At 33.2% G+C, this 24,682-nt stretch overlaps 4 protein-coding genes across 8 annotated transcripts; 3 read left to right on the top strand and 1 right to left on the bottom strand.

Annotated features, from left to right (window-relative positions):
- Window positions 1–128: 128 nt before the first annotated feature.
- Window positions 129–4,626, top strand: LOC128873316 (regulator of nonsense transcripts 2). Its single transcript, XM_054116815.1, has 2 exons — window positions 129–279; window positions 770–4,626. The coding sequence occupies exon 2, from the start codon at window positions 779–781 to the stop codon at window positions 4,226–4,228; it is 3,450 nt and encodes a 1,149-aa protein (XP_053972790.1). The 5' UTR covers window positions 129–279; window positions 770–778; the 3' UTR covers window positions 4,229–4,626.
- A 327-nt stretch (window positions 4,627–4,953) lies between these two features.
- On the bottom strand, window positions 4,954–8,002 carry LOC128873317 (methylosome subunit pICln). Of its 4 annotated transcripts, none has more exons than XM_054116818.1 (6): window positions 7,984–8,002; window positions 6,106–6,231; window positions 5,885–6,030; window positions 5,589–5,765; window positions 5,419–5,508; window positions 4,954–5,253 (listed from the first exon to the last, which is right to left on the bottom strand). In XM_054116818.1, the coding sequence occupies exons 2-6, from the start codon at window positions 6,222–6,224 to the stop codon at window positions 5,162–5,164; spliced, it is 624 nt and encodes a 207-aa protein (XP_053972793.1). In that variant the 5' UTR covers window positions 6,225–6,231; window positions 7,984–8,002; the 3' UTR covers window positions 4,954–5,161. The 4 variants fall into 4 exon arrangements, with proteins under 4 accessions (XP_053972793.1, XP_053972792.1, XP_053972791.1 ...); XM_054116817.1 differs by lacking the exon at window positions 7,984–8,002 and adding an exon at window positions 6,900–7,011; XM_054116816.1 differs by lacking the exon at window positions 7,984–8,002 and adding an exon at window positions 6,650–6,989.
- Window positions 7,988–17,897, top strand: LOC128873315 (myotubularin-related protein 13). The gene is made up of 21 exons (XM_054116814.1): window positions 7,988–8,164; window positions 8,688–8,773; window positions 8,831–9,118; window positions 9,199–9,418; window positions 9,498–9,739; window positions 9,821–10,126; window positions 10,204–10,381; window positions 10,509–10,713; window positions 10,810–12,411; window positions 12,486–12,679; window positions 12,743–13,141; window positions 13,223–13,439; window positions 14,151–14,352; window positions 14,428–14,573; window positions 14,651–15,496; window positions 15,555–15,702; window positions 15,779–15,924; window positions 16,009–16,235; window positions 16,309–16,512; window positions 16,597–16,679; window positions 16,755–17,897. The coding sequence occupies exons 1-21, from the start codon at window positions 8,065–8,067 to the stop codon at window positions 16,845–16,847; spliced, it is 6,132 nt and encodes a 2,043-aa protein (XP_053972789.1). The 5' UTR covers window positions 7,988–8,064; the 3' UTR covers window positions 16,848–17,897.
- Window positions 17,898–18,389: 492 nt separating this feature from the next.
- LOC128874316 (AP-1 complex subunit beta-1) lies at window positions 18,390–24,611 on the top strand. Of its 2 annotated transcripts, XM_054118949.1 has the most exons (11): window positions 18,390–18,553; window positions 18,911–19,071; window positions 19,724–19,894; window positions 21,153–21,179; window positions 21,280–21,525; window positions 21,709–21,969; window positions 22,057–23,167; window positions 23,241–23,499; window positions 23,594–23,945; window positions 24,029–24,220; window positions 24,301–24,611. In XM_054118949.1, the coding sequence occupies exons 2-11, from the start codon at window positions 18,964–18,966 to the stop codon at window positions 24,373–24,375; spliced, it is 2,802 nt and encodes a 933-aa protein (XP_053974924.1). In that variant the 5' UTR covers window positions 18,390–18,553; window positions 18,911–18,963; the 3' UTR covers window positions 24,376–24,611. The 2 variants fall into 2 exon arrangements, with proteins under 2 accessions (XP_053974924.1, XP_053974925.1); XM_054118950.1 differs by lacking the exon at window positions 21,153–21,179.
- Window positions 24,612–24,682: the final 71 nt, after the last annotated feature.

The following is a 24,682-nucleotide window of genomic DNA, read 5'->3' as shown; positions in this document are numbered from 1 at the left end:
TTACTTTCCTATTGGCTGAGACAATCAACTTGACGCATGCTCATATCATTCGGAGTACGCTTAGAATGGGAGGGAAATATATTCCCGTACCGTAATGTAGGAACAGTGCTTCTTATAGGCAGCATAGGATAACCATGGACGGCTAGCCATATACACTATTTGGCTACATACCACACAACTATATGATATAGTTGTATTACATATATGGTGATAACACCACGCACAGCTACTGAGTAGCTGTCGTCTGCCATAATATAACCTCATTTGTACTTGAAAGACGTAAGTAAACAATTCTAAGAATTTTATTACATAAAATTTGAATAAAATAATAAGAATAACATAAGTTTCACTCTTGTTTCAAACAAAAATATTTCATTTTTATATAAATTGTGTTACTTGTCATTTAAATGCAAATATATTAAGTACTATAAAACAATACGAACAATATTTCGTAATTTTAAAAAGATTTTATCGATAGTATTACAGAAATATTGCATTTTTTTCAATAAAGTATGTGTAAATTTAAGATATTTATAAGTTTACCTGTGATAATAGCATGATTTCTAATAAACTGCAAAATTTGGAGTAGAGATTTTGACATTTTATAATATAGAGTCTTCACAAAAAAAAGAACGGTTTTACCAATTCTTCGATATTTTCTGCATAACTCACACAATATATATATATATAGTGCAGTTTTTTTTTTAAACGCATACGAATATTTATTGTACATTATATTTTGTAAAAATATATGTATTTTACATGACAGATTTAAATCATGTCAAAAGTTGAGGAACCAGCACCAGAAGCTGCAGAGCCAGCTGTTGAACAGGATGTTATATCCGAAGAAGACAAACAATACTTGATGGAGTATGTAAAAGAAACGGAACAACGCCTTGCTACAAAAGAAGAGATTCGAGCATCTAATTTAAACCCTAATCGACCCCCAGATACATATTTTAGCAAACTAGATTCAACCCTAAAAAGGAACACAACATTTGTAAAAAAATTGAAAAATTTTAGTAGCATACAATTAGATACAGTTCTTAAGGATATGACGCATTTAAATTTAACAAAATATGTAAGTGAAGTTGCCACTGCTCTAGTGGATGCCAAATTAAAAATGACAGATGTTGCACCTGCTATTAAAGTATGCAGTTTTCTGCATCAGACATATGCAGAATTCTCAACGCATTTCTTTGAAAATTGGCAAAGAATTTTATCTCTGAAAGTTGTAGATAAGATTGCAAATCCAAGCAAACTTAGAGTAGACCTCCGCTTTTATGCTGAGTTAGTTAATGCAGGAATTTTCACGCATAAGCAAGGGTTACCTTTGCTTGGCTCAGCATTAACAGTTTTAATTAATATGGATAAAGAGGAGCACAATAATGCAATCATTATATTAAGTTTTTGCAAACACTGTGGTGAAGATTATGCAGGTCTTGTACCTAAACGAGTAAGGGAAATATCAGAAAAATTGAATGTACAAATTCCTAAAAGCAAATTACTTTCACCTGATAAACAACAGAATGTTAGATTATTACTACGAGATTATTACAATTCGTTGTGTAAGCACTTATTAAAAGAGCACAAGGATCTCCAAGCTTTTGAAAAACAGAATCGAAAAATATTACAAACCAGGGGTGAATTAAGTTCTGAAAGAAAGGAAAAACTTGAGAGTCTTCAAGTATCGTATGAACGGTTGCTCAATAATGTACAAAGTTTTTCTGATACTTTGGATGAACCCATGCCAGAACTTCCTATTGATAATGAAATGAAAGCAGAAGCGGAAGAGACGTTGAAAATGATTAGCGAAGGAGAAGAAAATAGTATCTTAGAGGATATGTGGGGAGACGACGAAACTAGACGATTCTATGAAGTTTTACCTGACTTGGTAGTATTTCTTCCAGGATCATATTTAAAAGAAGTACCTAAGCAAGACGCCCCGATAAGCGAAGAAGCCTTAGACGAAGAAGTAACGTTTGACGAATTAGAAGAAACGGAAAAAGTAGATGAACCCGAAGCAGAAGTAGATGAACCTCAAGTCTCAAACATAAGTAATAAAATACTTTTGGATGCGTTTCTAACTCATCTACCAACTTGTGTAAATCGTGAAATGATAGACAACGCAGCAGTACATTTTTTAATGACTCTCAACACAAAACATAACAAGAAGAAGTTAGTAAAAGCATTATTTGGTGTGTCTAGAATTCGTTTGGATCTATTACCATTCTATTCACGTTTGGCTGCTATCCTTTATCCTGTTATGCCTGATGTGGGAAATGATCTGTGTCTAATGTTAAAGCATGATTTTATATATCATGTACGCAAAAAGGATCAAATTAACATTGAATCAAAAGTAAAAGTTGTCAGATATATTGGAGAACTGGTCAAATTTAAACTTTACTCAAAGATAGAGGCATTATACTGCTTAAAAGTTCTGTTACATGATTTTACTCATCATCATATTGAAATGGCTTGCAATTTATTAGAAACATGTGGAAGATATTTATTTTGTTCGCCGGATTCACACCAAAGAACAAAAGTATATTTAGAACAAATGATGCGTAAAAAAGCAGTCACTGCATTGGATTCGCGTTATGTAACGATAATTGAGAATGCATATTATTTTGTAAATCCACCAGAATCTACAGGTGGTGTTTCTAGAAAGGACAGACCACCGATTCATGAATTTATAAGAAAATTATTGTATCAGGATCTCTCAAAGACAAATACCGATAAAGTTCTTAAATGGATGCGTAAGTTAGACTGGGAAGACGAAAGTGTTTCGTCTTATGCCATTAAATGTCTCACTGCCGCATATAATGTTAAATATTTAAATATTCGTTGCGTAGGAAGTTTATTAGCAGGACTTGTTGCACACTATGAAACTATAGGCCCTCACGTAGTCGATGGTGTGTTGGAAGATATAAGACTATGTATGGAAATTAATTTACCAAAATTTAATCAACGTCGTATCGCTATGGTTAAATATCTTGGAGAATTGTATAACTATCGAATGGTAGAAAGTGGAGATATTTTCCGAACCCTATACCTTTTGATTACTTTTGGAGTTAGTATGGATCATGCTGTACCAAGTATCCTCGATCCACCCGACCACCTGTTTAGAATTCGACTAGTTTGTACATTATTAGAAACCTGTGGACAGTATTTTAGTGGTGGTTCTAGCAAGAAAAAACTTGATTATTTTTTAATATTCTTTCAAAATTATTATTGGTTTAAATACACAGATCCTATTTGGACTCCCGAGAATCCTTTTCCTGTAGGTATAGATTACATGTATCGTGACACGTTAACAATGCTAAGGCCTAAAATGCAATTGTTTCAAAGTTACAAAGAAGCCCAATGTGCTGTGGAGGAATTACGAAATACGTTATACCCAACTCTTGGAAATCCTATTGCTGAGGATGGTGCTACTCGTACAGATGGAGAATCTGATATGGGTGTAATTGCAGAAGGAGATGAAGAACTAACTATCACCACTGGAAATGGCAGTGGGGATGCTAAAGGTGTAGCTGATTTACATTTTGAAGAATCTGAAGATTGTTCCGAGGCACAATCGGAAGAAGAGTGGACAGCTGATGCAGAGAGGGATGATACTATGGGTACTCAAGAAAATACACAGGGAGATCAAAGTCTTTCAGAAGGTGGTACAGATGGTGTTCTAATGGATGTTACAGAATTAAATGCAGCATTACCAGCTGGTCCTAGAAGAGTAAGTTGCCCGGAAGACGATGACTTTTTGTCGGCTCTCGATAAAATGGTTTCGGATAATATACAAGATAGAATGCGAGATTCAGTGAAACCACAACAAGTAGACATTTCAGTTCCTTTGCATGTAAAAAGTACTAAAAAAACGTATGAACAATTGCAAGAGAGACCTACTGATAATAGTACAGTCGACTTCGTGCTTATGCTCAGAAAAGGTAACAAACAACAGTACAAAAACTTGGCAGTTCCTGTCTCGTCAGAGTTGGCAATGAACCTTCGAAATCGTGAACAAGAACAGAAAGAAGAAAAAGAACGAGTTAAAAGATTGACATTGAACATTACAGAAAGACAGGAGGAAGAAGATTATCAAGAAACAATTAATCAAAGTACAAGACCAGTGACAGTAAATTTAAATAGAGAACGGCGACAAAAATATAATCATCCTAAAGGCGCACCGGATGCCGATCTTATTTTTGGTCCAAAAAAGATTCGATAGACTCATTTCATTATTCTTGAAAGAATATTTGTCATATTATAAAATCACAAGTAATTTTACATAAAATTAAACGATCTCTATATTTTCTGTGTAGCAACTTGCAACAGACTATTGTTTCATTTTTAATTTGAAATCCACGTCTGTCTGTTATCGATACAGATTCTCTATCATATGTGATTTTTCTTGTAAAGGATATTGTTTTGTAAGTATATTAAAAATGCATTAGTATATCATAAGTGTCAATATGTATTTCAATATATTTAAATGAAAAAAATCGAATAACAAAGTTACGGTTTTTTTTATACAATCGATACATTTAAATATAACTGTATTGTTGCTTGGTATATGTATAATAAATTACATAACTTTTATGTACGAATAAAAATAATTTCAAATTTTTTAAATTACTGATTTGATCAAATTGCTCTATCATTGATATCAGTTATGTAAATTTTATAAAAAATTTTACAATATTTACATATCGATATACGCCGGAATTTCTTCTATAATTTAATCAAACCTTTGTTAAATATGAAAGAAATATAATATGTTTAAGACTGTATCATAAAATTGTGTTACATGAAAATCATTAATTCGTACGATATTAATCGAGTATTTTTAAAACTCGTACTCATTATACATATTAAACTTTATTTTTATTGAAATCATTATAAGAAATTAATAATTTATTAAGAAAAAATTCAATTATATGTACAAACAAGGAGTTGAGTTTGATATGCAATTATTTATTTTTACCTAAGAAATTATTACCGTGTACAAAATGAATATAAATAAATGTTAGGTGTTTTTTATGTTTGATACAGCTCTGTTATACAGTCTGTCATAATATCACATATCTACCATAATATATGATTCTGGTAATTATAAATTAATACTAAATGCATATCTGCATTTTGATGTTGTCATCATACTTTATGGATCTTCCTCTGCATCTTCAAATTGACCTGCTTCTATCTCCATAGCTTCGTCTGCTTCTGTGCCATTGTGATTGGTACCTATTTGTTCTAATGATATAGAATCATAATAAACATTTACATAGACTTACAGTATAATTTTTTAATAGTAGTTTTCTCATTGACAACCTATTTTATGGTAAAGTAATCAACTCCATTGAGCTCTTTCATAGTAATAGCTAGATAATAATAATAGTTGCAAGTTATAAATATTACCTGTTGGTAAAATATAAGGAGCATCTCCAGCACCAACTTCATAATTTTCAAAATCATCTTCTTCTGCATCTTCATAAATATCTTCTTCAGCTGTGAAAACACACATACTTTATACATATAAAGTTCTTACAACACGTCAAATTTTTGCACATTACAATTGTTTTATCTACCATCTGAAAAACTATCTTGTGGATCAGGATGAAGTGCTTGACACTGATTCATTGCTTGAAACATTGCTTCCAAGTTATTTGTATTATCAGGAGCAAATCTCATTTCTGTGATGGGGGTGTCTGCATCTTCGTCTTCATTTTCTGAACCACTTTCAGAGGATGGTGGTAATGGCACATCTGTGCAAACAGTTGCATGAAAAATGTAAATAACTGATGAAAGAGTTAATTAAATTATATTTAATTTTACTCTTTCCTAAAATAAATATATGTATATGTTCAAAGAAAAGCATATATACCTGGAAGGTCTACTTTTGCATCAACCATAATATATAGACATTGTCTTGGATGTACTTGTTCATCTCTTGATATGGCATGTAAAGATATATGAGGATATTCAAGTGAAAATCCTTGTTGTGTATCATAGTTCACCCAAGAAAGCAAGCTACCAATGCGAACGTTACATTAAAACATGTAAGTAGTACTTTGGAACCTAAATTTGTTTCATTTCAGTTTTTACCTCTCTGTAATATACAGAGTTCCTTTTCCCACCTCTCTATCATTAATGTACACAGTGGTATTTTGCTCTTCATGATGTATTCCTTTCTGTGGCGCAAGAAAATTGCTAAGCACTACCATTTTTTACCTGTAACATTTAATACATTAATTTATCATTTATGCATACTATTATCAACATATTAAAACGTTCACGATACGAAACTGATTTCGTTCATTCAGGAAATTTCAATTTAAAAAACAAATGGGAACAAAAATATGTATAAGGTTATGGCGAAATTTGTTCAAACACAATGCTAACTTTATGAAACTATATATAGGAACATAAATCTGTTCTATATAAGTAATTTTTTTAAATAGATATATTACTAATTATATGTACACTTTATTTAAATAATTTATGTAAAAGCATGAAAAGAATGCGAAACATAAGAATACAATTACACGTTTCGAATACAGATCCTACCAATTGAATAATTTTTAAATAAATCTACAGTTTCTTCCGCTGTGTTCGTTCAGTTATCTTAATTGTTAGCGTGTAAACTCACCACTTGTTTGTACAAAATAATCGTAAACAACGGCGAACGAAGTTTTTCGTAAAATGAACGTATCTTCAAAAAATGGATAACACGATTTTACTGCAATTCTTATACAACACTTCAATTACGCTTTTATATGACTGTAACAATTAGTATGCCGAAAATGGTACAGTAATTAAAGTCCATTAGTGTACAATAATTATGAAGTTCAATATACATATATTTTCATTTTACAATGTTTGTTAACGAAAAATTTTACCGCAGGTTACAATGTTATGTTTCTGTTTTACGTTATTGATGCAGAGAGCAGAGTGTAATATACGAACTCTATGTCTATATTACAGAGTACTCTTACAGAGGCGAAACTCTGATGTTTTTCAGGTCCTAAATCAGTCCTGATTTTGATTGCGCTTGCGTCTTCTAAAAGTCGTATCACATAATAGCACCATAATAGAGAAACGAAACTCTTATCGTGATTTAAACCAAATCCTGATATAGATAGAAGCATATTGATCGAGATCTATTACAGTAAAATGCTATGAATTTATGTGCATAAATAATAATGTCGTTGCTCTTTCTTATACACGTTAAAATTGCAATAATTATAATTATTGTAATAAAAGTTCTGCATTTTACCGTTTTTCAATCTATTCGACGACAGATCCAATCTACGCTTTTATTTAAAATAACACGGCAATAGTCCAATGAAATTCTGTTTCAGTCACGTGATTTTGTTTACTCAAGTTTCATCTTGTTGAACAATGCACATGCATTTGTACGCAACGTGCAATGATCTGAATATGAACGCAATATAAAGTTTCATCGAGGTAACGTCTACAGTAATCCGTATATTTTCAGATTCAGGGTACTCTCGGTAACCCAAGCAGAAGACAAAAAAAAAAGTAAAATTAAACGCGAATTATAGCGCGTTCGTCTCTTCGTTCGTATATCCGTGGCGCGTTTTGGTTCATATGCGGTTCAACAAACACTCAATGTGGCGCTTAAGTTTGGAAGGTTATGGATTAAAGCTTCGGGGTGTGGCATCATATTGTGATTTATCAAATAAATAGAATATCCCGCGTTTGTGATGACGGGCGAGCTTCTTTCCTAAACGTAACAACTGCGAAGAATCTCGTTTCAACGGTACGTGTGGTGACTTTAAACTTTCAACCACCTTCCGAGAATCTTTGTACAAGGGAGAGAACATTTTTCAAATGTATTCGCAACGATACTACGTTTTTGGCACTCCAGTCCAGGACTTGTGGAGTGTTTAAACGAAAGAACTGGGATCACAAAATGTTTTCGATGTTGTACGCTTAATTTGCATATTGATAGGTATTTACGTGAAACGTTGACACAAGGTAGTTGATCGTTGCTTGGTAGGATACGGTCCATGAAATCACGTGTATTAAAGTCTACGTGGGATGTTGGGCGCTATCACCCCCACGCAGCCCCACGAGTACACCGAAATGTTCCGGTTAGCCGACTACTTTGTTGTGGTCGGCTACGACCACGAAAAAGAGAGTATGTATCAAAAACTCCTTCAACAGTTATGTTTCAAACACACACCAATCATCTTAATGTACATGATTAATGAACACTTAACTTGTGACAGCAATTGAACATTATGATATTGATGTGTATACTAAAGCTGGTTTATAATAATCAATTATCTACTCTATCTTTTAGACAGAATGACAAGAACATTTATGTTATTGAAGAGGATCAAAATCTATTATATTTGAAACCCTTGTATAAATTAATTTAAACTGCACCTGTTTAGCTATTTTTATGATTATTGATATATTAGTAATTGATATTGATATTCTATTGCCTATAATGTCCTTCTGTTAAATAGTTTTTAATTCAACAGTAACAAAGTATTAAGAAATTAAAATATTGTAAAACCTTGATTTAACAGACTAATTAGGTATAGAATGATACACAAAACCAAGAACTACAAATGTACCTATATGGGATATTACATCAGGGTTGTTAAATTAAGGTTTTCATGTACTTGTATTATATAGAAATATTTTTATTGCAGGAGGTGGTATAAGTAATGGAATCATTTTACAAAGGTTTCCAGAAAAGGATTGGCCTGATACACCATTTATCGAAGGAATAGAATGGGTAAGATTCCTTTTTGTTGTTTATAGGCTTTATATATAATTTGGTGATGTTTTATAGTTTTGTCAACCACAAGGATGGGCTTTATCTACAGAAAGACAAGAACCACGGTTTTTTGTATCTATATTAACTGACATTGATGCAAATCGTCATTACTGTGCTTGTATGTGTTTTAACGAAACTGTTTCAATTATGCCAAGTAAACCTGTAGACGAAGAAGAAGATCCAGTAGATGGTGATAGTCGTTCTTTGGTTAGAACAATACCTGCAATTGCACATCACAGCATTATGTATGCACCTAAATGTCTGGTGCTGGTCTCCAGACTTGACTACATCGAAACTTTTAGAGTATGTAAAATGTTGTCTATATTAAAAATATTGTCACTATTTCTATGTATAATGGTATTATTTTTACATTATTATTTCAGAATTGCCTCGGTATTATATATACTGTGTACGTAGAAAATTTTGGTATACCATTAGAAACTCTGGTAGGAAACATATTAGGTTGTATACAAGTACCACCTGCTGGTGGACCACAAGTACGATTTAGCATTGGTGCAGGCGATCGTCAAGCGCTTCAACCTCCAATTAGTCCCTCTCTTCCAATAACTCACAGTAGTGTTAATCTTTTATTTCAACAACTAGGTAAAAATGAAACAACTATCATTACAGATATATTTCCTTAGTAAGTTTCTGATTAACAATGCATCTTCATATTTTACAGGTATTCGTAATGTATTAGTATTATTCTGTGCTGTTATGACAGAACATAAAATACTTTTTCATTCTGCAAGTTATTCACGATTGACTGAAGGATGTCGTGCTCTTACCGCGTTAATGTATCCATTTAGATACACGCATGTTTACATTCCTCTTCTACCAGCAGCTTTAGTGGAAGTACTCAGTACACCTACTCCATTCATTATGGGTGTGCACAGTTCACTAAAGCATGAAGTTGCAGAACTTGTAAGATATATTTGATGCCATCCTAATATTATCCCTTGCCATTGTATGATTATCTTTTAGAAATCGTTACATTTTTTCTAGATGGATGTAATAGTGGCTGATTTAGATGGAGGTTCTATCATGGTTCCAGATGGAGTTTCGCTTCCATTACTTCCAGAACCACTTCTTTCACAGACACAGGATGCATTGTCTTTAGTATTACAGCCAGAATTATCCTGTGCAGATTATGCTTTTCCACCACTTGCAACAAGAGCTCCTCATTCTCCTATGCTAGATAAGGAATTGAGAGCAGTTTTTATGAGAACTTTTGCTCAGTTATTGCAAGGCTACAGAAGTTGTCTGACACTGATAAGAATTCATCCAAAACCTGTTATAACATTTCATAAGGTTCGTAATCGCTATCCAATGTATTCATTTAATAATATATTTAGACAAGAAGTAAGAACTCGATTTGTTATTTCTAGGCAGCTTTCTTAGGGGAACGAGGCTTAACTGATTGTGACTTTACGACTAGAGTTTTGGATTGTATGTTTTTTACTTCCTTCATCGTGGAAAGGGGACCACCGTGGAGGCCGTGCGATGTATGGGACGAATTGTATAGCAATTTAAGCGACCAACTGAAACAAGAAGCACAAGACCACAGTAAGTAATAATAGTACAATGATATACAATCAACAACATTGATGTGTGTATAAAATATATATTTTATTGTGCATAATAGGCCTCAACTAAGTATATAACAGATTTTTTAAATGTGTGTTATCGTTAGGACGTATCTTAACGCATATTCAAGAATTAGCACAACAATTGTACACAAATGAGAATCCAAATCCTCAACCATACGTACAAAAAATTTTGAAACCACCCGAAGGAGCGTTTGCTAGAATACATCAGCCACTTCTGCCACGTATTAATCCAGAGCAAGTTCAAGCAATTATAGATGAAGGTCTTGCCAAAAATAGTGTCAAAGTTAGGTTCGTATTATGAACGCATTTGATCTACTGTTATACTATGATGCACATACTATTACTACATGATATTTCACATTAATTTCGATTTACATTGTATAGATTATCATCATTAAGACCGTCACAGCCTCGTATTGTACCTATGGGTCCACATATTTCATTTGTCCATGACACTAGGCAGTTGGTTAGCAATTCTGCGCGTAGGCTCGAGGTTCTACGTAACTGTATAAATTGTATATTTGAAAATAAAATATCGGATGCTCGTAAAACCTTTCCAGCCGTACTAAGAGCATTGAAGAGCAAAGCTGCTCGTTTAGCACTGTGCATGGAACTATCACAGCATGTTGTTGGAAATAAAGCCATGTTAGAACATCAACAATTCGATCTTGTAGTTCGATTAATGAACTGTGCATTGCAAGATGATTCGTCCATGGATGAACATGGAGTTGCTGCTGCACTTCTTCCTCTTGCAACAGCATTTTGCAGAAAACTTTGCACAGGAGTTATTCAGTTCGCTTATACTTGTATCCAAGAACACCCCGTATGGCAGAATCAACAATTTTGGGAAGATGCTTTTTATTTGGATGTACAAAAAGACATTAAAAGATTATATCTCCCCGGAGAAAATTCTCCGCCTCGGCTTATAAACGATGGAATTTTAAGTCCTATCAGCCCACGCGATGGCAAAGAATTTCTATTTCGCGACCGATACTCAATATATCAAATTCAAGAACCATCGGCTCTTGAAATAGCCGCCGAACAAATGAGGATTTGGCCAACGATTGATCCAGAAAAACAAAAGGAACTTATCGCAAGTGAAGAAAGTACTATGTACAGTCAAGCAATTCACTATGCAAATAGAATGGTTTATTTATTGGTTCCATTAGATATAGGAGCGAAAACGCATCGGCAGGACAACGTTTATGACGATGAAAGAGCAAGTAATAGTATTACAAATAGCGTAGCAAGCGATAGTGGTGATGCAGAGTCAGGATTTGAAGAAAACGATCCCGGGGAAACCGGCAGCGCCGTTATTCGAATGGTTTCACGATTCGTAGATCGTGTTTGTACCGAAGGAGGTGTGAGTACTGAACACGTTAGATGTCTACACCAAATGGTTCCAGGTGTTGTTCACATGCATATTGAAACTCTTGAGGCTGTACATAGAGAAAGCAAGAGATTACCTCCAATACAGAAGCCTAAGATTTTGACACCTAATATGTTACCTGGTGAAGAAGTTATTATGGATGGTTTACGGGTTTATCTTCTACCAGATGGAAGAGAAGAAAGTCCTGGAGGATTGCCAAAGATACCACCACTCTTGCCAGCAGAAGGAGCTATATTCCTTACTAATTACAGAATCGTATTTAAAGGAATACCTTGCGATCCATTTGCTTGTGAACAATTAGTAGTTCGAGCCTTCCCTGTAACATCTTTAACTAAAGAGAAACGAGTTGCTGTACAACATTTAGCACATTTGGATCAGTGTTTACAAGAAGGCCTTCAATTACGTTCTTGTACCTTTCAATTAATAAAATTAGCATTTGACGAAGAAGTTACTCCCGAAAATATTGAAACTTTACGAAAACTAGTTCACAAAGCTCGATATCCACCACATATCTTCCATCATTTTGCTTTTAACGGTCAAGTATTAGTCACACAACCTGCTCACCACAAAGGAAAGGAAAAAAATGCTACTCTTAAGTAAGTCGACTTTTACTTAGACATAATTCTGTTTATTAGTTACTGCAATCAAACTATTATCTTTTTTTTTTCAGGGGATTTGCTAAGAAAACGCTATTAAAAACTGCTCGTAAGGCCGGTTTTAAACCAAAACAGTCGTCTAAAAGACAGAAATATGTCTTGCCAAATATGAATATTATTACTAACAATAAGTACATGACATCACCTGGCCGAATGAGTTTGCCAGTAACAGATAATAATGATTTAAGTCACGATGATGATCTTAGTGGTAAGTTAAAAATGCTGATTATATTAATAAATTACGTTTACTCGTAATATATAATTTTTACAGTAGATGATTTTGAAATTCCTGGCATTGTAACTCAACCACCAACCGATGCAAAAACTTTAGAACGATTATCCGAACGTAGTTATGTTAGAGACTGGTATCGTTTGGGATTATATTCAAATGGTCCACACAGTAATCGTAGGAATGAACCGTTTCGACTGTCTTCGGTGAATTGTGCCTATATGACTTGCAAAAGCTACCCTGCACTTCTTATAGTTCCCTCATCGGTGTCGGATGAAAGTATTCGACGATTTTGTCGACTTTATAGACATAACAGATTACCCGTAGTTACTTGGAGACATCTAAGAACAAAGGCACTTCTCATTAGAGGAGCAGGTTATCATGGGAAAGGTGTGATGGGAATGTTAAAAGCTCACCCGACGTCTGCTGGTAATTTAAAAGGTATTGATTACGATTTTGTTCTATAATTTTGTAATTTTTTTATATAATGCTTAACTACGATTTTACTATTATTACCAACAGCAACATCATCAGAAACAACGTCATCCCTAGAACAAGAAAAATATATTATGGCTCTAGTGTCTGCGACACCATTATCCGCATTGAGGCAAGGTTCTGCATGGGGAATGTCTGACAGTTCTCTCAGTATTGATTCTCTATTACTAGCTGCTGAAGATCGTAATGCTACGCCTGAGCAATCGCGACGAAATCCATTTAACAAAGCGATTGGAACATTGAGGTACAGTAAGTCCTCGACTTATGCGGTTAATTCGTTCTGGAGCTTTCCGTGTAAGTCGAATTGCATGTGTACGATATATTGTCAGGAAGAAAAAAGATCAGTTCCAAAGTAACGTTGTTGTATATTCCTTTTATCATTATTTTTAATTGTCCTGTCATATATTTATTTTCAAAACCTATATATAATTTGGATTACAGAGCTTTAGATCTTCTTATGAGTAACTAAAATGTCTAACCCAGAATAATAGCAATTCTTGCTAATATTGATCTTTCTTTCTTGCTACAATACATTTAGTATACAATTTTTAAAATACATTAATTTACTATACAATCTTACAAAAATTAAAGATAAACAGATGCATATATATTCCTCTATGAAGAGAAAAAATTGAAGAAAACATACATACATACAAAATATGTATGTACAAGGATATAAGTGCGAGTACAATTGCATATCTACGAATCCGCGTAACTCGAGGACTCACTGTATATATTTGTTTACTGTAGTTTTATATTTAAGGGGGTATAGGACTCTTAAAAATAAGATTTCAATGATTCCAATGATTCTCGTGAACAGGAAAAAAACGAATATAAATTATGAGAAAATTCTTGGATTTATTGATTCCGATAATTTCTACTCCGATACCCCCCTAAGATGTTATAGAATAGATGGGAAACACAAATTAAACAATGTATTGTGCATTTCCTATAGTTCATCAGGTGGCAAGGGCCCTAAAAATTTCGGACGCTGGGGTTCATTGAAAGATAAAAGGCAAAATTCTCAAGCCTCCTTAACTTCAGTTCACCAACGTGGAACCGTGAGACATTCTGCAGACTCGGATAGTGGTACAGAATGCGTTCATACTTTCCAACGTGCTGCATTATACATTCTTGGTGAAAAAGCGCACATGAAAGTAAGTATTTATTTGGAAATTATTTAACGCGTGCATGATATGATTTAATTATAATTTACCTTTCATACACCTAAGGGAGTTAAAGCGGAATCAGCTCCAAAAACAGACTTCATTCCAGTGGAATATTTCGACGTAAGGCATACTAAAGCTGCATTTAAAAAACTTATGCGAGCCTGTGTTCCTAGCTCTCCAAACATAGAACCAGATCAAAGTTTCTACAAGTATATATAACTTATTCGAAGACCATGTAATTGTAGTAAATATGAGATTTTTTAACAAGTTACATTCGTAATTTCAGGTTAATCGAAAGTTCAGAATGGTTACAACAACTTCAAAATTTAATGCAATTAGCCGGAGCCGTTATAGACTTAATGGATGTACAGGGCTCATCGGTAGCTGTTTGTTTAGAGGAAGGGTGGGACACTACTGCAACAGTTTGTTCTGTTGCTCAAGTATGTCTTGATCCACATTATAGAACTATCGATGGCTTCCGAACCTTGATTGAGAAAGAATGGCTTGGCTTTGGTCATAGATTCGGACATAGAAGCAATCTCGCCGCGAATTCTCAAACTACAAACTTTACTCCCACGTTCCTGCAATTTCTCGATATAGTACATCAAATTCAGAATCAATTCCCCTTAGCGTTTGAATTTAATGAATATTACTTAAAATTCTTGGCATATCATTCGGTTTCTTGTCGGTTTCGTACATTTTTGTTAGACTGTGAATTCGATAGAATGGAATGTGGCATTACTGCTGTTGAAGACAAAAGAGGATCGTTAACAAGTCATCACAAAGGTGTAGACACAGGTAGCGACGATGAAACGATTTATCCTGGAGGTAGATTAGCAGGGACAAATATAGGATGTAATCTTGGTCAAAGTATATTTGATTATATTGAAAAACAACATGCAAGATGTCCCTTGTTTTATAATTTCATGTATACTCCTAATACGGAGTATACGGTGTTAAGACCTGTTTCGCACTTGCCAAGTCTTGATATCTGGCAGTATTATTTAGAAGAGGAACTGGCTCATGGGCCTGCATATGATTTAGAAGTATTGCAACAAGATTCACAACAAGAAGAAGAAGCAGAAGCCGCTGATGGCGTGGTTAAAAGCAATCGTAAAGTGGTTACCCAAGGGTAAGATCGAATTTCTTTATGTTACCGTATCATCTTATTAATATTATCATTATTTCAGATATGATGGTATAAGCACAATGGTACCCGATCAATTTTCTCATCTTTTAGAGGAAATCCATAAACTAGAAACTGAATTAGGCCATTTACCACAAAAATGGAAAGTTCTTTGGGACAAACTTGAACTGCCAAATACAGACTCACTTGCTGTTAGTAATGAATTAAATGGTCAAAGCACTTATATTTATATTTAAAGTATAATATTTCTTACTTCTTTATGTACAGAGACACGCATCATTTAGCACTGCATTGGTCAGATACCATGGTCGATTAATTCATAAACGTTCTACATTAGAATTACTTCTGAGAGGTAAACTCGCTGGTGGAAATACATCTGGAAATGATGGATCCGTTTACGCACATCCTCATAGGTAATTCGCATAGTATAGAGTCAAATCTTTCGTTGACGCAGAAATTAGATCCATGTTGCGTATTCAGAAAGTAAATTGTTGTAGATTTGAGAGATTAGATTCAGCCACGCCAACTCATTGCGATGCTTGTTCTGGTGTATTATGGGGTCCTGTAAAAGCGGGTTTGCGATGTGTTGATTGTGGCCATGTGTGTCACGACAAGTGCGCTGATGCAGTGCCAAAAAATTGCACAAAATATAAAACAGTGTCCGACAATTTACAAACACACACACTCACGCGAAGCGGTGGTGATAATGGGAGCGTGAACTCAAGTACAATTGTTACATTATTTTATCGTTTATTATGAATCTTCCTGAATTACAATTATTTATATAATATTTATAGGTGTTACTACGATACAAACTTCTTCACAATATTACGAACAATTCTCTAGTAATGTTGCGGAAAATAGGACACACGAAGGTTACCTTTATAAACGAGGTGCTTTGCTGAAAGGTTGGAAACAAAGATGGTTCGTGTTAGACTCTATAAAACACCAGTTGAGGTATTATGATGCAATGGAGGATTCTCATTGTAAGGGTTATATAGGTACGTAAAATATGTAAGAAATATATAAGTTATATTGTTCATCCGCTACAGTTATAAACACATAAAATTCATTTAATTTGGCAGATCTAGCAGAAGTAGTGTCTGTAACTCCAGCTGCGCCAATGCCAGGACCACCAAAGAAAACAGACGATAAATCATTCTTTGATGTAACTATACAATCATTTTTATATTTTATTTTTCGAACGACGCAAGTCGTATTACATGAACATTTATATTTGTAGCTTCGTACAAACAGGCGAACATATAATTTTTGTGCCGGCGATGCAGCAACTGCGCAAGAATGGATCGAAAAGGTTCAAGCGTGCTTACAATAGCTTGATTATACCTCTAATTTAAAATGTGCAAGTGACTGATAGATTAAAACAGATTTTAATTTTGTTACATACTATTGTATAGTCTAATAGTACATATTATAGACTTCAATAATTTTGCTTTAAATACTTTAAAGCCAACGGTTGTTGGACTGAGAACAGTATCATAAATTGAATGTGATGTACTCATATCCTTGACATAACATTATTATATAAATGTATATTGTAATTATATGATTACGTTATATTTGAATTATTTCAGCTGGAAGATGAAAGATTGCTACATACTCAACTAAACGTTACAATTTTTTATTTTGTTTATTATGTTTTTAGTACGTATACAAATCGAGCGTAAAATGTGTTAAAATGTTGAATGGACTCTCTATTCTACGAGTTATCGTCATATTATCATCTTAGTATAATTGCAGTTGTAATAGAATAAGTCGCGGTCTCGCTTGTTGCAAACTAAAAGCGTAAAGGAAAACGAAATGTTTAAAATGTTTGTTTTCTTATTGAATTCTCATGTAATATTTGTTCGGTAATTCTGCTGCGCTTGTCAGTAAAACTGAAATTAAACGAAACATTGTATATTGTTAATTATTAGTCAACAAATTTTATAGTTTTAGCATTTTATGTTTTGTCGCAAAGTACGTCATAGAGTTCTTATGGTTATACTTGTTATGAACGTATATCGCGTTTTGAAACAAAATTTTTAAACTTTTGTATGATTTATGTATGCGTAACAATCACTTTGGACAAATAATGTCGTTACCATAATTTATTTGATACTCTGTTAATGTTAAGAAAATTAAGTAATACTCAAAAATAAAATATGAATTTTTTTACTAATGAACTAACACATTCAGAAGGTGTGTCATGACTTCGGTGTGTCACTGAAACGTTCTTAGTCACCGATGGGTCATCGTTGTATGCTTTTATCTGCATGGTAAGCAAAATGTTTAGAATGACAACGCAAAGAGATACAATGTAACAAGATTTTTTTTTATCAATTTTATTGTCTTAAATAAAAGTATGATGCGCTGTTTTACAGTATCCGGATGGCTCTTTTATTCGTTATTTCAAGAAAATATTAATAGAAAAAATACCCTGTTTAATAATTTAGTACCGATTGGTTAATATAAATTTAAGTTTATTCTAACAATATTGATCTATAGATAATTATGAAGTTTCAAATACTGTCTCACGCGCCATCTAATGACGAAACATGTGAAACAATCATCCAGTTGCCAAACTATATAATTTATTATTTAGGTTCTAGAGATAAATTTTACCCTAAACATATAGGAACGAAGTATTTTATTTGATTGTATCGTATACGTATACGTTTATTCAATTAGTTTATTAATTATCAATAGTACGATAACATCCTTGAGCATCTATATTAATCTACGGTTAATAATTTTCGTAGAAGGCAACCAATCATATCTAGGCATAATTGTTGGCCCCTCTCGAACTTCACTCTCCTCATCGATAACCTGAGCTTTCCCATCGTTCCTACATTCCTAGGTCTATGCCAGTCTATGCAGAAAACATAACGCGTTAGCAGAAGTCATCCGAAGTGAGACTTATCTTATGGATCCATTGCGAGTATTTAGTTCATGGTTAGAAGGGCGTTTTGCATAAGGAGCTGTCAATGTACTGTCAACCAACGATCTTTTTACATTTGTTGACTGTTTAAAACAGTTGAGGTACTTCGGAATTAAGTATTTCTAAATAACAAATTTTAAAGATCATTCGAATTGTTTCGCAATGTCGTGAGACGAATCTGTAATGAATTTTCGTAGAGTTACATTATTTACTATATATCGTTATTATATCGAATTTCAAGGATCCTTAATGTTTTCTGATTTGTACAATCATAAAAAGTACTTTTATTTGCTATTCAAATGAATAAAATTTCTTAACATTTCGCATTTCGGTTCAAGTTAGTAGAACGGCGCTATATACACTGAACATTGATCCAATCGTGGTTTACTATATTGAAACCTTATTTAATTTTGCCACACTACTGCACCTACAATGATGTATAGTTGTTTCTTTTTCAGAGTATACACCTGATACTTGCATATAATTTTTCGAAGAATTTCCAAAATTTAAGATGACAGACTCAAAGTATTTTACTACTACCAAGAAAGGAGAAATATTTGAACTTAAATCAGAGTTGAATAATGACAAGAAGGAGAAAAAGAAAGAAGCTGTGAAGAAGGTGAGTTGATTTATTAAAGAAATCATTTTTTATTTTTATAGAATATAAATTTAAATATTAATCATGTAATAATTTAATATTGATTTCATTCATTTCACCAATGTACTTACATTTCATGAATAGTAAATAAGTAATTTCATGCAGCTAAAATGTGATTTTGAAAGGTAATGTGTTTTTTTTTGTAAGATAAGTTTATTAAAATAATGGTATAAATTCTTCTTTCACATTGTGTGTTGTATTTTATTTGCTTCATGAAATTTGTATTTTAATTTGCAACATCATTTCTAAATGTAAAAATTTTTACTTTTATAAACATGAAATCAACAAATTTGTTACATGCTGCACTAAAAAAAGGATGGCTGGAGATATACAATAAATTTTCTTCAAATTGAGAGATCTTAATGATATTACTGTTTATTTATTATATATTTTCCAATTGTTTTTCAAAAATTTGATTTCATTTTTAATTTAGTGTTATAAACATTGAATTAAAATCAGCATAAATCATGTGTTTATATTTCAGATTTAATGTAATAACAACATTATTATCTTTGTGATTTTTCATAGTTGCTTTTTTATATAGTTGTTATTTTCACTTTGCAATGATATCCTATTAATTATTAGTTACTTAAATGTAATCTACTATGTTTAGGTGATTGCTTCCATGACTGTGGGTAAAGATGTATCAGCACTATTCCCAGATGTGGTGAACTGTATGCAAACAGACAATTTGGAGCTGAAAAAGCTGGTGTATTTGTACCTGATGAATTATGCCAAAAGTCAACCAGACATGGCCATCATGGCTGTCAACACATTTGTCAAGGTAATGTAGCTTAGAAATTCAACAAATATTTATCATGTTTTATTAATGCACTTTTACCCTTTATATATTTTAATGACACTTGGATGATGTTAAGAGTCTCTGTCTGCAAAGAGGCAAGCTGGAAAAAGTTTTATGGAAAGTTTCCTTAAGTTATATGTATTTTTTTCAAATAAATTTAATATTAATTTTACAGCCTGCCTCGCATCATGTACAGACTGTGCTTTGCAAATTACATCAGTTTGCACAGAGCTGTCTGCGTTATGGGACGGAATGTACCTTTTGTTCTCTCTTAATGAATTGCTTATTTTTCAAAGGGCACGAGACTGGAATTTGGCTAAATAAGATACAACTTATATTATCTTAAATTTTCAATTCTACAGTTACATTAATAATTTCCATTGATCTGTCATGATTATACTGGTTTGTTACCACCAAATTCCAGTATCTCTTTTCAATTCAGTTTAGCATCAAAAACAGGAATGGAATTATGACAATTGTAACATTTAGTGAAATAATTAAATAAGTCGTCGGAAAAACCAAAAAAATATGTGTTAGTTCTTTATATTAATGCACTAATATAATTTGTGCCATTTCTCAAAATGGAGCATGGAACTTTTTCAAGTCACAGCAATATTATGTACAATTAAACAGCTTGTAGAAACTTGTACAATAATAACACAGCTATACTTGTAATAAAGATGTAATTGGTCATTAAGAAATTGTATTAAAACACCCTCTGTGGTAGAAACAAAATTTGTTCCTTAGCCACAATGTCTAATGTGTAAACAGCATGAATAAAACAGTTCCTTAAATGTTCATTTTATATGTATGACTGCATTATAATGCTGCTTGTATGCAGTGCATATTTACACTATCTGCACGCAAAGTGTTTTATTCTTTTCAAAACTTTAGTGTTAATTAATAAGTGTAATCAGTGTTGAGACTAATATTTCATAATGCAATTATTATAAACACGTAGATGTATATTTTGTTAATGTTTGAAGAGATATCATGTAACATATTCCAATGTGCATGATACCAAATTTAATGTGGAACTTATAATTTAATTTTAATTTGTAAATTATTAATAAAACCAAAGAATTATGAATGAAGATATTAAGAAAGATATCTCGTGCTCTTTAAAAAATGATCAGTTCTGCATCACATAACATTAAATGGTTGATAAGTATAATATTTAATAATTAATCAAAATGGTGACGGTGACCAATTTGACCTTTTTCGTTCTGACACGCAAAAGGAGCTAGCGACATCTCCGATGACAAAGGTACCATACCATTTTCTACTTCGTTAAAATTCATGGGTTGAGATAGATAGCCACTGCTGTGACTAGACTTGAATCCCTGGCTTGCCCGATTTTTGCGCAGGATTGCGAGGACCCAAATCCGCTGATTCGAGCATTAGCAGTTCGTACAATGGGTTGTATACGCGTGGACAAGATTACTGAATACCTCTGCGAGCCATTGCGGAAATGCCTGAAGGATGAGGATCCATATGTTCGTAAAACTGCAGCCGTATGCGTGGCCAAGCTTTATGATATAAATGCAGCTTTAGTCGAGGATCAAGGATTTTTGGATCAATTGAAAGACCTTTTGTCAGACAGTAATCCCATGGTAAATGTTACAGATTTACTTGTTGTGTGAAAATGTTTTTAAAAAATTGTAGATAATACATTCTTAATTTTTCAATAGTAAACAAAATGCATTGGTTTATAAAGAATTTTCTGACAAAGCCATTTAAAGGTTTTTTTAGCCATAAAATACCAACTTATATTTTCAATCAATTTTCTTATTTAGGTTGTTGCAAATGCAGTAGCTGCCTTATCAGAAATCAATGAAGCAAGTCCAAGTGGGCAGCCATTAGTTGAAATGAATGCACAGACCATTAACAAATTATTAACAGCCCTTAATGAATGTACAGAGTGGGGTCAAGTTTTCATTTTGGATTCACTTGCAAATTATTCTCCTAAAGACGATCGCGAAGCACAAAGCATATGCGAACGAATTACTCCACGTTTAGCTCATGCCAATGCTGCAGTTGTTTTGTCTGCTGTTAAGGTAGTACATTAAATAAAAGTCAATGTTTGTAATTGGAAAGTTTATGTACATATTTTTATTTGTTAAATTTGCTTCTTTAATTTGTAGGTATTAATGAAATTAATGGAAATGTTACAATCCGAATCTGACTTTGTCGGAACTTTAACAAAAAAATTAGCTCCGCCTCTTGTAACTCTTCTTAGTTCCGAACCTGAAGTTCAATATGTAGCATTAAGAAATATAAATCTCATTGTACAGAAACGCCCAGATATTTTAAAGCATGAAATGAAAGTTTTCTTTGTCAAATATAACGATCCGATTTACGTTAAACTTGAAAAGTTAGACATTATGATTCGTCTAGCATCTCAAGCTAATATAGCTCAGGTTTTATCTGAATTGAAAGAATATGCTACAGAAGTTGATGTAGACTTTGTACGAAAAGCTGTCAGAGCTATTGGTCGTTGTGCCATTAAAGTTGAACCTTCCGCTGAACGGTGTGTTTCGACGCTTTTAGATCTAATACAAACGAAGGTCAATTATGTTGTTCAAGAGGCAATTGTAGTTATAAAAGACATTTTCCGAAAGTATCCAAACAAGTATGAAAGTATTATTTCGACCCTTTGCGAAAATTTGGATACGCTTGATGAGCCTGAAGCACGTGCTTCTATGATATGGATCATTGGAGAATATGCGGAACGTATTGATAATGCAGACGAACTCCTTGAAAGTTTCTTAGAGGGATTCCACGATGAAAATACACAAGTACAATTGCAATTACTTACAGCGATTGTTAAACTATTTCTTAAAAGACCTACGGATACTCAAGAATTGGTTCAGCAAGTTCTTAGTTTAGCAACACAAGATTCTGATAATCCTGATCTACGAGATCGAGGATTCATTTACTGGCGGTTACTTAGCACCGACCCAGCAGCTGCCAAAGAAGTTGTACTTGCGGAGAAACCTCTTATTTCGGAAGAGACTGATTTGTTAGAGCCAACGTTATTGGATGAATTAATATGTCACATTTCCAGTTTGGCATCTGTTTATCATAAACCACCCACTGCCTTCGTTGAAGGTAGATCAGCAGGTGCTAGAAAATCGTTGCCTGCTAGAAGTAATTCAAACGAAGATTCAGCACAACACGCAACGACACAACTCCATGCTCAAGTCATTCCTGCTCAAGATTCTTTAATAGGGGATCTTCTTAGTATGGATATTGGTCAGTATTTTTTTATTGTTATTTGAATGGTCTTGGTAATTTTGTAAATTATATGTTGAATTAACTTTTATAGGTGGTCCGAGTATGGTTGCTCCAACTCCAGCTCCTCAAGCAGGACTTGGTTTAGATTTGTTAGGTGGTGGTTTAGATGGAATTTTGGGTGGTACTGATACAGGAACTGCCGCGCCTGTAGTGTCTCAAAGTACTACAGGGCTTCTTGGTGACATATTTGGTTTTAATCAAGGACCTTCTTCTTATATACCACCTAAAGTTAATTGGCTACCTGCCGAAAAGGGTAAAGGAATTGACATATGGGGAACTTTCTCGCGAAAGTAAGTGGTATAACCTAAATGCCTTGCATATATGTTGAAGAAATGTAAATTTGAATATAATTAAAATTAACTGTTTAATGTAATTTTCTAATAGGAATGGACAGATTAGTATGGATATGACATTTACAAATAAAGCAATGCAACCTATGGGAGGTTTTGCAATACAATTAAATAAAAATAGTTTTGGCTTAACACCAGCAGCACCATTACAAGTACCAAGTCCTTTGAATCCTGGTGCTAGCGTAGATACCAGTGTAATCTTATCTACCACTGGCGCAGTACAGCGCATGGAACCCTTGAATAATCTTCAAGTTGCAATAAAAAATAATATCGATGTATTTTATTTTGCTTGTATTGTTCCCATGAATACGTATTTTCTAGAGGATGGACAATTAGAAAAAAGAGTATTTCTTAGTACGTGGAAAGACATACCTGCCCAAAACGAGGTATTTGTTAGTTCCCCTTTTTATACCATTATGTTCAATATCAACCAACAGATGGTGTCGATAAATTCATGTTAATGCCGTAGGTACAATACACATTAAAAGGAGTAATGTTAACTGCAGACCAAGTTGTTCAGAAAATGCAACAAAATAATGTATTTACAATTGCCAAAAGAAATGTGGAAGGACAAGATATGTTATATCAATCTCTTAAATTAACAAATCATGTTTGGGTGTTAAATGAATTGAAATTTCAGCCAGGAAATCCAGATGTCACTGTAAGTTCAAATTTAGATGAATTTGATTATAAATAATAAAGTATCTAATATATTTAATTACCAATACATTTTAATTACAGCTATCTCTAAAGTCTCGTTCTGTGGAAGTTGCTGCAGGCATATTTCAAGCGTACAATGCAATTCTGCATTCTTAAATAGTGTATCAAGTCATTTAACATTGAATTTATGCAAATACTATATTTCACGACCATAATCGAACTATTTGTTTAATGCGGATCACTTATATATTATGCGTATAATTTATCCAATTGAAATTGATTGAAAACGTTTGTTTATATCCTATTGTAAATTTAAACAGATTTAATACACTGTTAAATTTATCATAAAGTAACTGAATGTAATTCAAAATAAAGACAAAGTATGTTAATGATCTGTTTGCACATTACATGCTTATACAATGGACAATTGTCCACCCTAACTATTAAGCATTACTTTTTTTTT

Source organism: Hylaeus volcanicus, chromosome 3 (genome assembly GCF_026283585.1).
Source record: "Hylaeus volcanicus isolate JK05 chromosome 3, UHH_iyHylVolc1.0_haploid, whole genome shotgun sequence".
Classification (NCBI taxonomy): domain Eukaryota; kingdom Metazoa; phylum Arthropoda; class Insecta; order Hymenoptera; family Colletidae; genus Hylaeus; species Hylaeus volcanicus.
This window is presented reverse-complemented; position numbering and strand designations above follow the sequence as displayed.